Below are 20,604 nucleotides of genomic sequence, written 5' to 3' on the forward strand. Positions count from 1 at the left end.
TCATATCAACAGTCTTCAGCAATTCTTGTTTATAAAACAACAACAGCGAACAGTGATGTTTGCCACAGGCTTTATCAGGTTTGCTTTCGAATAGACTTCCAGTGAAAACGGTAAATGAGCCTTGGAGAAGTTTACAACCACATCAGTCAGAGAGGGGTGCCTTCAGTCTCTAGTATAAGTGGATCATTTGGAGTTGGCAACAAATTAGCAGCCATACGTCACATTATAAATACTAGTTGCAACAATTAGTCACTGAATCACTTTAAGTCCACCATTCTTTAACTGTGGTACGGGAGCTCCCTTTAGTGATACCTGGAGTCTAACGAATGTTTTTTTTAACAAAGGAATTAAGTTAATTTAAGATATTAAATGCTATCAAAATACTGCAATACCGCAACCAAACGCATCATTCATTATTAGTTACGAGCTTCAAACACGCTTCAACCACACTACAAACATGGCTCCCAGCAGAAAACGGAGAAAAACAGTAAGCTGAGTGAAGTAACCCTCTTAAATGTAAGAATTTGCTGCTTTTCTTTGTCAGTTATGATAGTTATTGAAAAGTCTTTAGGTTTTGTACTGTTTGTCGGACAAAAGAAGCAAATTCAAGAGGTCACTGTGGGCTCTGGGAAATTGGGATAAGTATTTTTCACAAACTTTGACATTTAGATTGACTAAACTTAATCTATTCATTGTGACAGTAATGGCTGGATTGATTCACAATTTAAAAAAAAAGTTAGTTGCAGCCCTACTAGACACCAAGTACATCCATCAGTATCAATCAGAATACAAAAATATGCAAAAACAATTGGGACACTTAAGTCGCCAGAAAAATCACTGATTCATTCAATATAAATCACAATAGTTTTCAAAAAAGAACCTCCACTTGATCTATTTGATCCCAAAGGCGTCCTCTCAACTCGGACTTAAAATCTTTTGTCTCAAATGCAGTGTTTGTCCATGTGACAGTGATGGATTTAGGGGCCTAGTCACGTGTTCTGGTGCAGCACAGAGGAATGAGCAGCTGACCTGCTGTGAATCGCTTGCTTGGTTTGTCCTTCCATCATCTTGCTCCCAGTCCATTTTTGCCACTTTGCCATTTAGAGTTCTTTGCATTCAGCCGTGCTCTACTCCCCCAGCCCCTTCGGCCTCTTAAAAGGATGCTGGTAGACCTCGTCAGCAGCAGATCTGTGGTCTTTTTGCTGTCCTTGCAGGTCCAGAAGCCTTAGGCCAGCAATCACAATCAGCAGATTTGGAAACAGAGTTAGGATCCATGACCCCTCTGATACGCCCAGAAGTTTCAGTGCAGAAGATGTGCAGTTTGGTCCATCAGGGAACGCCTTGCATCCTAGAAACTTGAGTTGTGACCACTGAAGGTCACTGCTGCCTGACTTTTATTTTTATGCATGCATATTGTAATGCTGTTCAGCTTTTATGTTTTGTATCAGTCAGTGAGGAAACACATGCTCATGTCTGTCTGTCTGACTGCTTTACTGTAGCCTCCGCCCTGCAGCCGAGGAGCTGCTAGAAATGGAGATAAACCCCTTCATTCTTCATTCTCTTTCCTCTCTTTTTCTAAATATTTCATTTAGCAAAGTGAGTTTAAGGGGACCCTGCGCAGAAAGTATAGCAGCTCGCATGAAAATGTTATTACTGGGTATTGTTTGGGCTTTTCCTGCACTATAGCAAGATTTAGGTGTTGCGATCCTGCAGCGAGTAGCAGAGGAGGATCTAATTTCTGATCAGTGGAGCGTGTACAGTAGGGATGTCCCGATCCGATCTGTAGGATCGGGATCGGAGCCGATCTGGGCATTTTTCCGCTGATCGGAATCGGCAGTTTTGAACGTGGACCCAAGCCCGATTTTATTATTTTTTTTTATTTTTTTTTTTACGTCAGAGCACAATTTGTGGCGGAACACAGACGCGCGCGTGGTGTTAGTCTGTGAAAACCTGTGAATAAAATGTCTGCCGTGTGGAAATAATGTCAATTAGAAAGCGAAAGCAGTCCAACGGTGACATGTAACATCTGCTATACGGCCGTTTCGCGGAGCTGCATTTTACTACTCATTTGATACAGCATATACAAAACAAAAACTCAAAGAATACAACGTGTTCACTCGAGAGTACAGGCAAGGAGACCAAAGCAGCAAACAGTCGCGGATACTTTCAGTTATGAGAAATATCCTCAGCGACATGTCCACAAATAATACAGAGAGGGTCATCAAATTAATCGCTCTGGAAAACCAGCTCATCTCCGTGGTATAGGATCAGGGTTTTCTTCGTCACCTGGAGTTTTTGAATCCCCGGTATGCCCTACCATCTCTGCATTACATTTATTCCACTTTCGAGTTAGAACATGCCGGTATATGCGCACTAGTTTCGTGGGTCTCATACAGCAGAGCATGTAAAGCAGGCAATCCAGGAGATGCTGAACGCGTTAATAGACAAGCAACGTGTCCACGTCATTTTATGTGACAACGTAAAGTACATGAAATAAGCAAAGGATTATATGGAGGTACCAAGCGTGAGCTGCGTCTCACACACACTTCAGCTGGCTGTACACGAGGGTCTGCTGTCACAGTGCAGCATCACACACTCACCTGCTAACACAAGGAAGGTGGAGGCCAATGTTGTAATAGCATATGCAGAATAAGAAAGAGCTATATTAAAGTATATACTTTGTTTCAACAAAATAATAAAAACCTATTAAGGAACAGCTTGGATGCAGGTACTTTTTTTCTTAATACAGCTGTATTATCTAGGAAAATATTAGTTAAGGCCAAGTATCGGATCGGGACTCGGTATCGGCAGATACTAAATATTAAAGGACTCGGATCGGGATCGGGGTAAAAAAAACCTGATCGGGACATCCCTAGTGTACAGTAGATTTATGAATTGGATCCTCACCTGGCCTTATCACCTCTGCACTGTCAATCACAACATCAGCGCTGTCCTGCGTCTGGATGAGAGAGGTTACGAAGTCATAGTTCACTATACAGAGGAACACCGTTGCGAGAAGAAGGGATTTGAAAGTCAGACGTGAGATGCTGATCAAGTTCTTCATGCCCCTTGTAACCAGTCATGTCTTTGCTCTTAAAGGAATTATAACAGTAATGCCTCGAGGTAAATCGGTACAAAGAGCTGATGGGTGGCTTGAAAGTTGATTTCCGAGTAAGACAGTCTTTGATGTTGCAGCTCATATGGTTCTCAGAAAGTCACGTCTGGCTGTAAAGTCTTGGTCTGTACCAGCCTGTACTGACTGCACACCGGGATCAAAGTGCTTTACTGTACTTGATCCATTAAGATATTCTACAAGGCGTGATCTGTACTTCATACTTGTCTCAGCCTTTTACCACCCACTGTTCTGCCTGTGGGACACCCGTACTGTACAGAACTATCTTGGACTTCTTATGCTATTAAATGTTGGATGAATATAAACATGTCATATATTTTTGTGAAGATAAAAGTCTTTTCTTTCCAGCCATTGTGGACATTATAACAAAGAATGTCCTTTCAATAAAATAATCTAGTAGCATGCAGTTAAAACTTAAATGTTGTGTTTTCCTACTTATAAAGCAAACTTGTTGTCCAATAGTGAAGTAAATGCTTGAAAATGTTATGTCCAAGTCATTACAGGGGCCTGATAAATGATTAATATAATGAGTCAATTTTCTTCATGTAGTATTGCTAAAGTGTCAACCAAATTAATTGGAACATTTTACACCAGTTTACAGTCAAATTAAACCCTTCCAGAATAGAAAAGATGGTCTTTTGCAATGTGTCAATTGCATGAGCAGGCAGGCATATTTATAGACCTGAGGCTGTGCTCTGTTTGGGTGCCCAGACAGACTGGAAGCACTAGGCCAACTGGTGTGCCACCGCAAAGCAAAATCTGCATGTTATTATCATATCTGCCGGCTTAACACATGGTAGAACATGCGTTCTTGATCTTACTCTACCAGACTGGAGCTGCACTGATTTTGTCTGGTTTTCATCCGTCTATGTCTATTTTTTGAACAATACGTGCTGTTGTGGCTATTCAGATTTACTTCCCACATCCCACATTACCAATCCCACCCATCTAATCACTCATCTCTTTCCAACAGGCTACTAAAATGTGTTTATGTATGTGTTTCTTTTTCAATGCTTGAATATAATTTTGAGTGAGAATAGGTGAGTGTTGTTGAGTTTGTGAATTTAGTCTGTGACCTGATGGAATGATTTTTTCTATTCCACTCTATTCCACTGTGGCTCGTTATCGTGATATGAGACTATATATCATCTTAAACTTTGGAAATCGTCATAGGCCAAGCATCAATCATGTAAAGATGTAGTCCATCTTTCCTCGTCCTGCGCTCTGCCGGCTCTGAACTCAGTCTGCCTGTCGGGTGCAAAAGCTTGATCCAGGATGTAGTTGTTGTAAAGATGTAGACTCATCAGTCCCTGATTCCCATTTTTCAATTTCACTTTCCTGTGAGGGGCATTAGCCAGGAGCAGCCTTAAGTCCTGGATTATTTAGCAAGACTCTGATCCTGTACTGTCTCTCTCCTTGGAGTGGTCCGGCCAATCTAACTATAGGGATAGGCTTGGTGTTTGCACTGCTAGTACAGAAGCTTTGGACTGCTGTGAGAAAGGTTTTCCTGCCCAGGGCGAGCTGATTAGCATGCTAACTTCATTAGATATCTCTGCAGTACATATACTTCTTTGACAAACTACAAGATAACATCAAATGTGTTATTTCTTACCATTCTGGTGATGGTTTCAGCCATTTTTTGAGTGTTTTGATTTTAAATTCTTACATGTTGTACCTTTACCTTTCCCTGCCCTCCTGTTCTTGTCATGCCCCCTCACTTCCTCTGTCGGGATTTCCATCAGCCTCCATATTATTCTATAAGAAGCACTCGTACGAGAATCAATCTAGAGCGTTTTTTTCCATTGTTCCCCTCATACTTAACCCACAGGAACCCACACAATCATGACGACAACTCTTCTCTTAAGGCTATGAAAGACAATTTGCTCTCTTATGGTAAAAGGTTTAGCAACATTTGCAGAGACATTTATCTCCCTATCTGTTGTCCACATTTGCTTTTACGCTGTTTGAAAATCTCTTTCAGTTCATTAAATCTCTGCAGTCACCTGAAGGCACCAGGACAGATATGTTGATACATCTGCAGCTTCCGATTTGAGCGGAGCGTGGTGCCATTATGCACGGACGTCTGCTGTGTTTACCTTCATTAAATCACATGCAAATGACACCAGGCTGCTACAAAATAGCCATGAACACACACACACACACACACACACACACACACACACACACACACACACACACACACACACACACACACAGTATTCTGTCTGTTTATGCGCGAGACATCAAATTACCGGGGCTCATTACTCCTGTGAGTCACAGCGTCCATTCCAAAAAATCATTGCAGATAAATATCATGCAAGTATATTAACTGCTCCACCAAACTTTTTTCTTATTTTTGATTTTTTTTTCTGTTGAAAAACTGAGCCATCTCACACCGACCCTTTAGATTATGATGCAATGTTAAAGAGATCGAGAGATTCAGAAAAAACATGCCTTTTACTTTACAATGATGCATTCTGGTTTATCATCCTCTAGATAACTCATGCATGCTAATGTAGTTAACTGCCCTTACTCTCTGTGTGTCTGTATAAGTATGTGTGAGAGGCCACAGTCGCCCTGTGCATGCCCTCTGGGTGAAACTGTAAGGTTAGGACTTGTAAGAAGACACTGCTATGTCAGCAAGTAGCCATGACAATGCCGTCGTTCCCCTATTTCATTGTCTTTTTCCTCCTCTTGTCTCTCTGCTGGGGAAGGTCACATGACTGAATTGATCCCCATAACACAGGGATACATAGAGTGCCGTCCCTCTCTTTTTCGGTCTCTGCAGCAGCATTGATGATCTGTCATACAACCATCACCTGCAGCTCCACTTTCCGCAGAGCTGCAAGCATTGAGCCTGACTGTACATTTCAGAAGATCAGAATTCATAAGTGTGTGAGGACTTATCATATAAAGTAGATATTATTAAATGAAGCAGAATGGCGCATTAAGTTTTTTCCTGTCGCACAGCAGGTGTGAAAATCAATTATTTTCCCAGGTCAGAGTGAATAGGTAATGTTCGATGCATAATGCAAAATAAATCAACACGACGCAGCTCTTGAGTAATGCGTGGAAGACAATGTGATTGAATCCTTCACAGATTAGACAGCTCTGGCGTAACGCACTGAATACAAATCCAAGGTCGCTGTGTTGCTGCCTGCCATCCATTCCCAGGCTTGTTTGGAGGCTGACTGAGCTTTTCAGGCTAATAGGCAGGTGGAGCGCTACATAATTCATTGAAACCAAGTTTCCAGCCAAAGAGCGGAGACGGATTACAGAGGCAGGCTCATACCTTAGCAGCCTTTATTGCAGGACAGTAACTGGGGAGAAGCAAATCCCAAAGTAAATGAGACTTACTGCACATGGCCTGCATGTAAACATAAACTCACTCCAGGCGCAGTTTCATTTCATCTTTTGTGGAGTTGCACATAATGAGAATTCTTCCGTTGTGTGAATTGTAGCCGAAACCTTTTAACCCCACAGCATTCTGACTCGGCAACGAATGTACCGTCCTCTTATTTCGTCCACGCAATTGAATCAAATTGTTAATCTGTGGTAATGAGTTGGGCCACCGGGGAGCTGCTTCATTAGGGTGCGATGTTCTTTCTCATCAGGTCTTGTCGCTCTGTATTCTCCGTCCTTCTTTCTCCGCTGCTCTGGCTGTGTCTCAAGGGTGAGGGGTGAGGAGAACAGAAGGTCAGAGAGGTTGGGGGGGGGGGGGGGGGGGGGGGGGGGGGGGGATGGTGGGGGACAGACACTGCAGACGCCATTTTATTGTTATGCCTGAAATTCCATGCACAGCCAAGGCAACTACGGAGGCAGCTGGGTGTGGTATATTTCAGAATTTTCCCTGCATTTCTCGCAGAAGTAGTAATCCGTGGCAGGTGCAAGTCAACACTTTTAATTTATATATGAACCATTTCAGCCATTTATTTATTTATTTATTTATTTATTTATTTATTTATTTATTTATTTATTTATTTGAAAAACGGCTTTTCTCTGTTTTAAATTCTTGTAAATTAGTACGGACAAAATCTCATATCCCGCTATAGGTCGTTTCATATAAAAATTCTGGTTTATTCTATAGCAAATTTTCTGTAAATAAATAAATTATCTAAAAGGACCTCATGAAAAGGCCTTTTTCTTCCAGAATCCTGCCTGCATCATCCAAATGACGCAAAACGATGCCATAAGGAGTGTGATTTGCGACACCACGAAATAAAGGCATAAAACAGCATAATACGAATTGAGAAATGTGTTTCCTTCATTACATAATGTATGTGTATGTGATATTGCATAGCCTTATTGTCATTTGAATAATTTGAGAGTTGGTCAGACAAACGATCGGATCTTAATCGGGTCTTAATCAGAAATAAGGCATTAGTTGCAGTCTTAGATGCTACAACAGATGAGCAAAATAATAGAAACAAAAAAAATCTATAAGGTACAACACAACAGGTCTGCTGTGAAGATAATCTCACCAATTCAAAAGCAACATCAGCCACCTGGGCTTTAGCCTTACTGCAATCACACTTCTAATTCATGCCTCTCCTGCTCTTTGCTGCCATACTTCTCCATCTGTTTTACCCTCATTCAGTCCTACAAGCTCGGAATGAGTCAGTGCCTCTCATGAATGCAGATATTCGGGGTGGGGGGAGCAGAGCTCTTACAGATTGTGGAGGAGGCAGAGTGGAGACAACAGAACAATGCTGGTCCCTGAAGGTTAGATGTGAGAGGGATGTTGCTGAGCAAGCTTTATCACTCGGTTACACAGCAGGATCAGTCGCCACAGACTGCAGCCCAGCTCCTCTCCCTCTGTTTCTTGATGTTCCATCACTCACGCTGGCACTCTCAGATGTTATTCTTCTCCTCCGCTTTCTCTCCCCACAACTCTAACTTTATCCATTTTCATTTCTTTCCATTTCCTACTATATTGTCTTTTTCTTCCCGAAATTGTTGAGTGAATCTCTCTTTCCTCTGCCTGACATCGCTGTCCATCCATCACAAACATAAGGGCTGAAACACTAAATTGGGGTCGATGATGCACTATAAAACTCTCTTACCTTACACCTCCTTCACTCTCACCCGTCCCCTCTCACATGTCCATACGCATGCACTTGTATGTATTTGATATGCAGGGAGAGCGCTTCTTTGGTTGAGGTTTAAGTTGTAATTGATGCTTTGGTGCTTCAAGATGAGTTCTTTCCAATGCTCACATGTGTATTTGTTTTGTTTTTTTCCCAGCCTTGTGCAGTATACATTTTCTCAGACCTCATTAATAACTCATTGCCAAGATTGGATTCTGTCTGTAATATGTTTACTTGCATGCTCTCTGACTTCATCCTCAATTTGTATCTTCTCATGCGTGCCTAATGCATATAACACAGTCAGCGCAATATTACAACCGTGTATTGAAAGTCAGGCTGGATGGTCACGTAGATGGTTTAGGTGCTGACTTTGTATAACATAAGAGTGAAAAGCCAATAACTGCAATGGAAACCTCCTAATCCATTACCTCCACACGTGTAGAAAGCAATATGAAGCTTATAATGCATTGTCCTTCACGTGCTGCTGGTAAAGGTCTATTGCATAATTGAGTAAAGTGAGCCTGTGGCGCGCCGTGCGTCCTGCATTGGCATGCACCACCAGCTCTCCACTGACGTATGTCCCAGCAGCATGTGTGTTTGTGTGTGATGGAGCGCCGCTGCTGTGCCAGCATATTCCTCAATCCGATGGCTCTGCCCTAGATGCCCTTCAGCCCAGCCGCAGCCCTTCCAATCCCTTCATCCCCAAACATCCCGGCTCGGTGCCAGGCGGGCAGGGTTAGGGCAACCAGTCAGGCACGGTTTACGACCCCCTCCGTCCTCCAATCGGGCAGAGCGCTGTTAACGTGATGGATGGAGTGGCAAGGCAGGCGCTTACACAATCACCCAAGGGGTATGAAATATGGCCGCCACAGCCTGGGTGCCCAGGAACAGGAAGGCTGGAGATTGGAGGGCAACCAAAGAACCATACTTGGTGCTCTTTTGGCTGGCGAGGGAATGGCTGGTTGCACCTAGTGTGTCTGGCTCAAGCCAGAGTGTGTTTAAATGATGGTGTGTTTATATCAGGAGTCTGCAAGGTGAGGTGATGGGAATTATTCATCGATGGACTTTTTTATAGGGCAGTCCGCGGCAAAAATGGCAATCTTGTCATTTAGTTACTGTATATGCAGTCTTGAAATTAGGGCTGCAACTAGAACTACAATTATTTTTATTTCTGATTTATCTGTTTATTAATTTACTGGCCAGAAGAATTACGATTTCTGTTTGTCCGTCCGTCCATCTGTCTGTCCCATTCTTGTGACAGCAATATCTCAAAAAGGCGCTTAGGGAATTTCTCCGAATTTCATGCAAATGTTCATTTTGACTCAAGCATAAACTGATTAGAATCCAGTGGCTAAAGGTCAGAGGTCAAGGTCACTGGGACATCATACCATTCTGCTAAAAATGTTCTGTCCATTATTCAACGCCTTTAGGTCAGGAACAATAACATGACTGGTGCACATACAACCACAAGGCAGTAATTCTCGCTTTCTTGATTAGACACTCCATTTTTGATTTGTAAAATGTAAGAAAATTGTTTGAAGAATAGGCAAATCTTTATTTCTAAAAAGCCCAAAATGATTCTCTTAAATGTCTGGTTTTCTCCACAACCCAAACATAGTTTACCACCTTAGAGAATTAAAGAAAACAGGATCACATTAAAAGGCTGGAATCTGAAAAGAGAAATTTGACTTTCAATTATCGAAATAGTCGGCTATTTCTTTAATAGTTTAATAGAAAAATCCTGTTATTTTTAAAGCAAATGCATTATTAACCAGCTCAAAAACTTCAGGATCATCTGTATAATTGTCAAGATTTTGCATTTATAATATAATATCCAAGAGTCCAGCTGGTCTGAGGCTCCATCAAGAGACAGACGACCAACCGTTCAGACCTACCTTCATCCTTAAACTCAGTCTTCAAGCTCTAGTTGACGTTATAGCCAGCCTTTATTATGCAGACAATGTTCTGTGCTTTATGGCTGTCACATATTTTCTTGCCGTGTTTCACAAAAGCATGATTCACTAGCTTAAGTTTTGTGAGACGTTTACAATTTCAAGATGGAGATAATAAGATAAGGCTTCTTACTGTCCTTTCCAACTATAATTAATATTTTATTGTCCCTGGGTGGTAAATTTATCCAGTTACATTGTCTAACGGGTTGACTGCCGCAGTGAATTGACTCTCCGGCCAGCAGGATATGAGAAATGGCGCGGTGAAAGGAGTTAAAAAGAAGAAATATGAGATGCGCTAGGAAAGAGAGAAAAAGGCAGTGAAAGAGGGATGGATGCTCGCCTGAGGTGTTTAGAGAAGTGGTTCATGTCGGCTCACGTTAATTTTTGGGGAATTAAACTGCCTGTTGACCTCTAGGTCTCACGCACTTAGACGTATTTTCTGTATTTTTTGTGCATGTATCTAACTATTTCCTCTTTGTTCAAACATATTGTATATGTGCAGTGTGAGTTTTTGGAGCCAAGGAAATTGACCATTGTTTCTATGCATTTTCTGTCATTTTCGTGTGTGTGTGTGTGTGTGTGTGTGTGTGTCTGCTTCAGGCTGATAAGAGGATTTGTTGAAGGGCCTTTTGTTCTTTAAGCAATATTTTCCTCTTATTCTCTTTTCCCCAATAGTTTTTTCTCAATGAAGCCATGATTTAATAAAGTTTAGATAAGCATTTGGGCTTTGAGACATTGTTGGAACCACACTGTAACATACGTTTTTGTGCTCTGTTAGCCACATCAAGGTTTGAAAGGACGTCCAAAAGCACTCAAAGTGTTGGGATCAAAATACGAGGGCAGTAAAAAGATGGAAGCCTCTTGGGATGCGGGGATGCGATATGCAAATGTTGGCAGGGCAGAGGAAGCATTTGGGCGAAACAAACGTAGATGAAATGGTGTTTGAGAGTCCACTCTGGCAAAAACAAAACTTTGTTGATAGAGGACACATGTTCATATGTGTGTATGCATCTGTTATGCAATCTGGCAGAGAGTGGGTGCTCCTCTGGTCTCTGGGGAAAGATTAGACATTTGAGTGTTGTTCCTGACACACAGCACACCTGCGCACACACATAAACACACAATGCCATTGGGGTTTAGCGCTGGCATCCAAGAAAGTGACATTTGAGAGACACAAATGGTGGAACAGAGTTTAGTTGTGGGAGAGAATTTTGTCATTCACAGAAACATTTTAATGCGCTCACACATACACACCCACAACCATCATAAGGAGCTTATCCCTCCCCTCAGTCGGACACAAACACACATGCGCGCACTCTCACACCCTGGCAGCTAGCGGCAATGTTCCAGGTGTAATTATAGAAAGTTTTGCCCCCTGATTACAGCTGGTAAATGGCTTTGACTCACGTCTCTGCTGGATGTCCGCAGGAGGTTTTTCCACTTGTCCAACTAAGGTTATCTAACTTTAATGAGTTTTTCCCTTCCTGCGGCAAAGTGATGGAGTGTGATTGGCTTACCTCAGTGACTGTCTAGGAGCCCCAGAGGGTTAATGTTTCACCCCCCCCCCCCCCCCTCGCTCCAGCACTGGAGAGCTGCAAGTGTGCCCTCAGGTCAGAGCTCTAGAGCTTTCAGGTTTGCCGTTACAGATGCTTGAAAAGCTGTGAGAAATGACTTGAAGGCCGGTGGAGTGTCCACTGATCTGAGTACAGGTGTTGTGAATAAGGTGGGCGGTGAACCAGGGGTTAATGAACAGCTCCCACAGGTCTGATTTCAACAGTCACAGCTAACAGCAGGTCATTAAAAGCATTATTAAAGAAAGTGGACAAACTCGTAGGCTCTGAGACAAAGGGAGAGTTCATGCTCTTCAAAACATACATATTTCATGTCTGTTTCAAGCTGATGTTGTGGATGTTTCTGATTGGTTGTGTCTGTGTTTCTTCCAGCCATTATGTATGTGATGGGAGCCCTGGGACCTGCAGCTGGCTACTTGCTGGGAGGCGTCCTCATTGGCTTTTATGTGGACCCTAAAACTGTTGTCAACATTGACCAGAGTGACCCTCGCTTTGTTGGCAACTGGTAAATATGCATGCGCATCTGGATGACTGCCACAAGTCTTTACATGCGATCATTACATTAAACAATCAGTTATCATAATAGGCAATCAATTTTCCTCTGTTCATTTCATTGTTTATGCGACTAATCGTTGCAGCTCTATTCTCAGTTGCCTTTAAGAACCCTTGTGTTGTTTCTTCCTTTACAGGTGGAGCGGCTTTCTCTTGTGCGCCATAGCCATGCTCCTGGTCATCTTCCCCATGTTTGCCTTCCCCAAAAAGCTGCCTCCACGCCACAAGAAGAGGAAGAAGAAAAAGATCAGCTCACCCGGCGATGTCTCCAGCGACGACGAAGTGATGAAGGAGAAGTCCAGTAGCAAAGGCCAGAACGTCTCCTCCTCCATGGGCTTTGGAAAGGACATCAAAGGTGAGAAAGGGATAATATCAGCCCTCCTTTGACACCTCTGGTCTCCCCGATGCGTCTTACATAAAGGAAGTGTGAGCTATTGATGGACAAATGGCCCATAATCCAATCAATGGCCAGGATTAGTCATCTCATCTAATAGTGGATGCTCCATTGAGATCTCCCGTAAAGATGTTATTGATTTGGAGGAGGTTCAGTCGACCAAGGAAGCAAGTAATTTACTGTAAACATGGCAGTTTTATTGCACATTAGGCTGTCTTTGCCCTACTAAATGAAATGTAAACATGGATAAAAGTCAGACATTATTGTTGTCAGTTGAAGACTTCATGTTGAGTTTTGCAGTCTTGATATCGCTTCCCCAAACTAACCAATCATGTGATCATATGAATAACAACACAATAATTAGGGATGGTGCTTGTTAGACCATTTGCTCCTGTGCACCTTTGTGCTTTTGTTTTGTCTTCTCTGAGCCAGATATACCAGGAATCTCCTGGTTTTCCCGGGGAGAGCCCCCTGGTTAAACTGAATTCTGCTCCAGTGTTCCCCAGTTTCCTCTTGTTGTCAGATATCTCTGTTTCTCTCTCTCTCTCACTCTTAAATGAGCTCTCAGGGGAACTCAGTCACGTTTCCACACACAGGAACAGACAGACTCGGCAGCAGAGCAAAGCTGTAGCATTCATGTTTGTTCTCCCTCTTTATTACATGCAAAAATAACAATAAGGAGAACTCTAACATGTATTTAAATGAGTGCATATTCGGATCCACGCGTGAGTGCATTCCTCAGAACAGCCAAGACATGATTTAGTCTCGGCGAGCAGATAACACAAGCATGAATGCATTACAGCTCCTTCAGCCCTGGTAGCTCTCCTGCTGTTTTACTTGTCCCAGCAGGATGTTTTGAGCTGTTGTGCAAACTACAGCCAATTTTGCAGACTCGGGCACTTCAATGTTTGGATCTGTAATGTATTTTGGTGCTGTGTTTGTCCTTCTATCGAGGTGTGTGTGTCTATAGCACAAATTCAGCACTTCCTATGAAAAATATGCTGCACTGAATGCATTTTTTGTTGCCGATCTGAAGGGCAAGAAAATGCACAGCACTAAATATATTCAGTAATGCACACCAAGACTCAGTTTTTACTTCCATGAAAGGATGTAAAGAATATAAGAATTTGATTTGAAGGCTAAGCTACACCGAATGTTTTGGTTCCTACACTCTCAAAAAAGTACTTAATGGTACATTATTTTTTCCTGAACTTTGAATAGACACTGGAGAAAGAACGAAAACAAATGTGATGCACCAACTTAAAGATTTATACAGCGACAAGTTCAGGATAGCACAGTTACACATGTTGTCATAAGAGCAATTCCCCTTATGTTTGTTTGAAGGGGGGCTACATTAGTTGAACAATGACTGAGGCAGCGAGACACAGAAAAGCAGAAAATTCCTCATATTGGAGAGGCTAAAACCTTATCAATTACTTAAACAATATATTTGGCAAATGTTTATTTTTTGATTGACTAGTCATTCAAAACCAGCAGTTGCTGTATGGAGTCATAAGCCAAAAAATTCCACAGATTAGATTAGCTGTAAAATGACACATTTCTATTAACTCATGTGTACTTTGAGACCTCTGAGGATTTCTTGGATTGTTGCTGAGCATTCAGCCTTCTATCAGATCCACAGCTTCATGGGTTAAGAAACTTGTAGGAGCTACAGTACAGCTACGGATATCACAAATGATTTCCTGTTGTCACCTGTCTACATTCAAAACGAAATGTCAAGCACAAAGCAGATGGATGAAACAATTTGTCAAAGTCATCAAATAAATTCCCACAGAACGGCAAGTGTGGCAATCATTGCGAGCCAGTGGTCTGACTGATTTAGAGAGCAGCTGCTGCAGACGTCAACAGGACCTCGCCATCTGTCCCCCTCCAGACAAGATTACAGCCCAGCTCCACAGGAATGAAATAATTAGCGTCACTATTCTAATTCTACCTTTTGATCTCAGATAACACTGACAGATGCTAACATTTTCCCACCTCCGACAAGATTAGTTGAGTTGGTGCTGAGACGGCTCTCCCCAATCAAGTGACTGCGCCGCCCAGTCACGCAGGACAGCCTCATAAGAACCTCCCCAATAAAAGGCAATGATAATCCACTTCACATTCTTCCTGCCTTTCTCTTTTGTCCTTCCTTTACTTGAGGCATCTGTGTATGTCAAGCACACGAGACAGACGAACCCCTCGTGATAGCCTTATGACTGTAAAGTCGTGATATTTGCCCTCAGCCGGTGACTTTAAACATTCTGGCCACACATGGAACAAAATCAAAGATGTCAGTTGCGTGCTTGGTTAAACATAGCCAAATGTTTTGAAGACTGACTTTTGCTCTCGAATGTGTCCTTTGATAGAGCACACAGAGAGTGAGAGAAAAAACTGTACAGATGGAACAAAAACTGAATCAAATCTAGGAACCTGGAGATGTAGTATTTAGCTCTACTAAACGTTTCCTTCGGACGCTGTCCTCCCACATCTACCATCACACAGATGGTTAAGGTCAAGGGTAGACGATACAAAATTGTTTCTGACTTGTGTCAGCCCCAAAAGTTCAAATTAACTTTAATAGAAAAGCTTTCTGTGCACCTAAGTGATCTCACTTCTTCATGGTGCTTGTCATTATTTATGATGGAGGGACTTTTCCTGACCTTTTGGATTTCAGCTGCAGTAAAAAGCAACTTGAGCTTGTGTTCCTTGCTTTCCTTTAAACTATGAATCTTTTGAGTTGTTACCTTTATTTAAATTGATCTAAAGAATTCATATTTCTTTGACATTGGGGTTATGGTCATGGAAGACTGCAAGAAAACAAACCCGACATGGGCAGTTTGCCCGTGCTCAGTGTTGCATGTCCTGTGTCTTCCTCAGGACGCCCTAACCAGGTGCCCAAACTACAACAGCTCTTTCTTCTAATGTAGCGTAGCAGCAGCTTGAATCTGAGGTCCCTGCGGATTGCAGAGATCCCCATTCTGTCAAAACTTTTGCTTCGGTCTTGTCAAGACAAAGGAGCTGGTATGTTCCTGTGACCATGAGAACAGTGTTTTCTGCAACCTTGTGTTTCCAACAAGGACATTTAAACCAGCTTACTTTTCAAATGCAAGAAGTTGGACACTGGAAATAAAAAACAAAACAAACAGTAACAGTAGTTTAAAATTGACAGACGGGCTTCGTAGTTTATTTCTCCCGGTGTTAAAAATGCTGCAGTTGTGCTGATTAGCTTGGCAGACATGCAGGATTTATCCAACCGGGTTAGAAATCTCTTCCAAAAATCCAGGGTTACGCTTTATAGGATCACATCTTGGGTGAGTGCCACAGCATATGATGAGATGGTATGGGGCTGGTATTCTGATTTAAATACTTTTTTACATATTTGCCATGTGGACACCAGGTAGATTCTTTTTGTGAAAATGGACATTACTGTACCTTTTTTATGAAGCTGGAACCAGCAAATATTAGACATTTTTGCTTGAAAAGTGACTGAAGCAATTAGTCGATTATAGAAATAGTTGACTAATTGTTTTTTTCAAAAGACAAATAGATTAATCAGCTAACTGTTGCAGCTGTATTTCCTACACAGTTCAGTTTGTCAGCCAGTGCAAACAAAGTGTATACAGTGTATAGAGCAGTTCTGCCTGGTTACAATAATGTATTTACAGTTTGACCACATGACTTTGAGTGGCAGGATGAGAGGGCATTCTGCATCGTGTCAACCAAATCACATGGACAATGTCCCCAAGCAAGACGTAACAGGGCATGTGTGCCTTTGTTGTGATGAACGAAGGATGACGGTGTTCAGGCTGCATTTGCAGAGCTCGGGTTGGTTTTGGGCTCGCAGCAAGACGCACATGATCCACGTTCTTGCACTGTACACTAAACTTGCTGCTGGCTACACGAGTTTCCTAAAGCGAGGCAGGTTTTCAGGCTACAACGAGCATCTGTGTGTTTGTGTATTAGTGTTTGCTTCTGCAGTGTTGCTTGAAACAAGGATACTTATCCAACTGTAATGAGTAGCAGCTGAATGTGTGTCTGTGTGAATTTCAGAGACATTTAAAGATGGCGTTGACTTAACTCCTCAGCTTATTATTACACAAGTTTTACTACAGTTTTAGACACAGATTTTTCTGTCTTTCTTTAATCGCAGCTTTCCAGGAGTGATTGTTCTTCTGGTGATTCTGTCTGCTTCAGTTTGTGAGGGAATAAGAGGCAAATTAAGAGACTGATTGTGTGTTAATTATAGCACCACATGTGATGAAGTGCTCAATCTTGTCTTGTTTTCCCTCCTCAGACCTCCCCAAGGCAGCTCTGAGGATCCTCAGCAACATGACCTTCCTGTTTGTCAGCCTGTCCTACACGGCAGAGTGTGCCATTGTGACCGCCTTCATCACCTTCATTCCCAAGTTTATTGAGTCACAGTTTGGTATCCCCGCCTCCAACGCCAGCATATACACCGGTAAGTGTTTTTGTGGACAGTATTTGTTAATTAATTTCTTTTTTTTGTATTCATTCATTGTGTCACAGTACGTAGACATATCCCTCTGTTGTCTTGTGTCACTATCCAGTGTGGGCTGCCTTCGAGGATGTGTGGGAGCCTGTAATGAGCAATTTTTATTTTTTTTTTACAATATGTTCTGAGCAATAAAACAAAATCAAATTTTGCATTAACAACAATGCAGTAGAACATGATGGGACCATTCAGCTACCTGTAAAACAGAGCATAAGTAAATTAAATGAAAAATCAAAACAACTATGGATGTAACAATAGAAATGATCTATCTGTGCCTACAGTGGTATTATGGATTATTGTGATGTCATTTCTTAGAGTATCTTTCAAATTGTGCGTATCCCTGAAATCTGTACAACCTAAGCTTAAAGGTTATGAGATTCAGTAAACGATAAAATGAATACAATTTCAGAAATATCACTACATGAAAACTTGCATCTTATTAATTAAAACGTTTTTTAGATAAATAAACATCAACAAAAAATATTTCCAAACACTCAACAACTTTGACCTTATGTGATTATTTTAGTTTTTGTGGTACAAAGGCGTTTTGATAGTTAAATCTACAAATACAGTATTCCCCTCATGACTACATTTGTATTTTTGCTAATTGCAGTAGTTTAATGCTGTATATGCACACAACTACAGAATACACTTTTATCAAACATACAAAATGCACAGTCCTCAAAAGGAATTATCTCTCTGCCTCTCTGGTCCCCACCCCCTAGTCACGTGCGTTTTCACCACGTTTTGCAACAAAGGTCACGTGAACTCAAGGCATCATCTCATGCATACAATGCATTTAGGCAGAAGACGAAGGTCTTAGCATCCTGTTACCAAAAGGATGACTGCTTAATATGATATAGATTTTATTTTAGATCGATTTTAAACAGGGTCATGTAAACAACAATCTCTGGTGGCTGTTTTCATAGGGCTAATTAGCAGTTAACCTTTCTGTTGTGTTTGGTATGATTTTAGTTTGTACAGTTTGAGAAAATGGTAAAAATTGCAGTTTCTCTGAACCAAAACTGTCATTTAGAGCGCTTGTATTGTTTGACCGAATGTCCAAAACCCAAAGATCTTAAATTTCCAGTGATATGAAATGGAGAACGGTGCACAGTCTCACATTCCGTAACCATCAGCATTTTCTGGATAAAGTCCTTTGCCATCGTTGTAGTCGTTGGCTATGTATTGTCTGTCATGAGACTCATTGATTTACCTAAAATTAGCACCTAGTGTATATGGTAAGAAAATCTCAACATTAGCTGAGCTTAGGACTGAGAAAATTAGCTCTTCCTCCCTCTGGAAGATGTGAGAAAGAAATATTTAACATCTTAAGTAGGAGAAAACGGTGTATTTGATTACCTAAGAAGCAGTCATTTGATAAGTTAATCATACTGTCTCTGAAAAGATCTAAAATAAAATACTTGATTAGAATTTATTACCCTAGCTGGCAGCCTTTTAAAAAAATAGTCAATCATTTCTTTATTAAGTAGTATCTTGTGGTTATGTAGAAGTGTGTGTAGATGGATGGATGGATGGATGGATGGATAGATATAGACTTCAAATTAATAAACCTACATGTGACACATGAACATAAATATACTCTCAAACTGTCATTTCGAATACAAGTTTTTTTATTCTACATTTATACTACTTGATCCCGGACAGGAGGACAGATGATAGATCACATGCTGTTGTACACCACTCGTCTGTACCAGTTCAAGCTCACATTTGTTCTCACCTCTCCACGTGCGCTCTGTGATTCAGTCGGAGGGCAGCGCTATGAGTCATGGAGTCTCACTGACTTTCATTCACTGATGAGCGTCTATTACATCCCCCGACTGAAACACACAAGTCTCCAGCGGCTGCGGGGAGATGCATTCATCATAACGTGATCTCTCACGCACTCGCACACTACCCTCTTCTCTGCCAGTAATATGTGCACCACACATGTAGAGTGTTACTTCAGTTGTGTCTGAGCCAGCGGTGCTAAAACGCAACTAATCTACTGACAGGATTATTACAGCAAGGAGTGATTGAAAAGTCAATTGCGCCTGTGAAATCAAAAAGGTGTGTGTGTTCCAGCACTCTGCTAGCTAACATATGGTCATCTCCAGACACGCACATGCACATGCACATGCACAGTGCTATTGCCATTGCCTCATCTCATCTGCTTGTTGCCAGGATACAAGGGGTAAGGGCAAACGGGTGGTGCGGTTGTCATGGCTACCCAAATGATGCCAAGCTGCTGGGATGTGATGATGGTTGGAAAATAGGAGGAGGAGGAGGCTCTCCTGTTGATGGGACCACAGTACTTCCTCTGGCAGCCAGATGGACTGACCAACTGTGACATTCCCCCCGACGATTGTAGAGGGATTGTTTTTTAAGAATGACCAGACGAACAGGCGTTTCTGAATGTGTAAATGAGTTATTTGTGATGTTTTTGTTATCGTCTGGTGAGAACAATAGTTGGGATTTAATTCAATTGGAGATGGAAGCCAATATTTTTAAGACCGACACTGCAAGATATGAATATTGATTCTAATTTAGCAATGTTTTGACAAATTGCAAACGTCAGCATGCTAATATGATCCCAATAACAATGGTAACATGCCAATGTTTAGCAGGTATAGCCAGTCATCATTTTAGTTAGCATGCTAACATTTTGGAAATAGCAATTAACATTATGTGTGCAAGAAACAGCGTGGCTATTAACAAGAGTTTTTGTTACATACGAACCTAAAGCCAAATTAGTAAATATTTTTGTATTAACAATGGGTCAAATTACTTTGTGCAAAAAGTACAGACACACAACACTGTGTTTTCCCTCGCCTCTAAAGAGCATTAGTGTGTCTTTCAGCTCATTGTTTTTGTTTTATCGACTTCAAAAGTCTACCTTTTTAAATGGCTGAAAACTCAGTTAATGCAGGTTTAACAAATCCAGCTATTTGTACCATCTTTCCATATGGAACTAAATGCATTTTATGTTTCCTGCAGCACCAACAGTGCTTTGTTAGACATAATTAGAAGTGTTGGGTGATTAAAAATAGCAGCGGTTGCCACAGTGGTTCACCAAAGGGTGTATATGAAGAAAATGAACGTCATCGTTTGTTTTGTCTTACCAAAGTAGTCAAAACGGGATAAACTGACGTCTTGCAAATTACCACCTCGTTGGGTATGTATCATGCCCGGTTGAAGAGGTGCCGCTGCTACATGCTCATTAGATGTTGCTACAGAAATAGCACTGTAACATATCACACACGCCTCCCTCAGCTGCAGTTTCCCCCCATGCTGCTGTCGCTGCTCTGCGCCCGTTTCTCTGACTTTTGTTTCTCACTTGATGATCAGCCACTGTCTCTTTCTTTCAATTATTCCCTTCTCTGTCTCGGCTGTACGAGC

General features: G+C 41.7%; 1 protein-coding gene across 1 annotated transcript in view; it reads left to right on the forward strand.

Moving 5' to 3' along the window:
* slco5a1 (solute carrier organic anion transporter family member 5A1) overlaps nucleotides 1–20,604 on the forward strand; it is a 43,530-nt gene that overhangs the window by 12,437 nt on the left and 10,489 nt on the right. Inside the window, exons 3-5 of the mRNA XM_030397727.1 lie at nucleotides 12,116–12,248; nucleotides 12,433–12,650; nucleotides 16,987–17,151. Of these exons, the coding sequence (XP_030253587.1) occupies nucleotides 12,116–12,248; nucleotides 12,433–12,650; nucleotides 16,987–17,151 (516 nt within the window). The remainder of the gene's footprint in view (nucleotides 1–12,115; nucleotides 12,249–12,432; nucleotides 12,651–16,986; nucleotides 17,152–20,604) is intronic.

This window comes from Sparus aurata, chromosome 19 (genome assembly GCF_900880675.1).
Source record: "Sparus aurata chromosome 19, fSpaAur1.1, whole genome shotgun sequence".
NCBI lineage: Eukaryota > Metazoa > Chordata > Actinopteri > Spariformes > Sparidae > Sparus > Sparus aurata.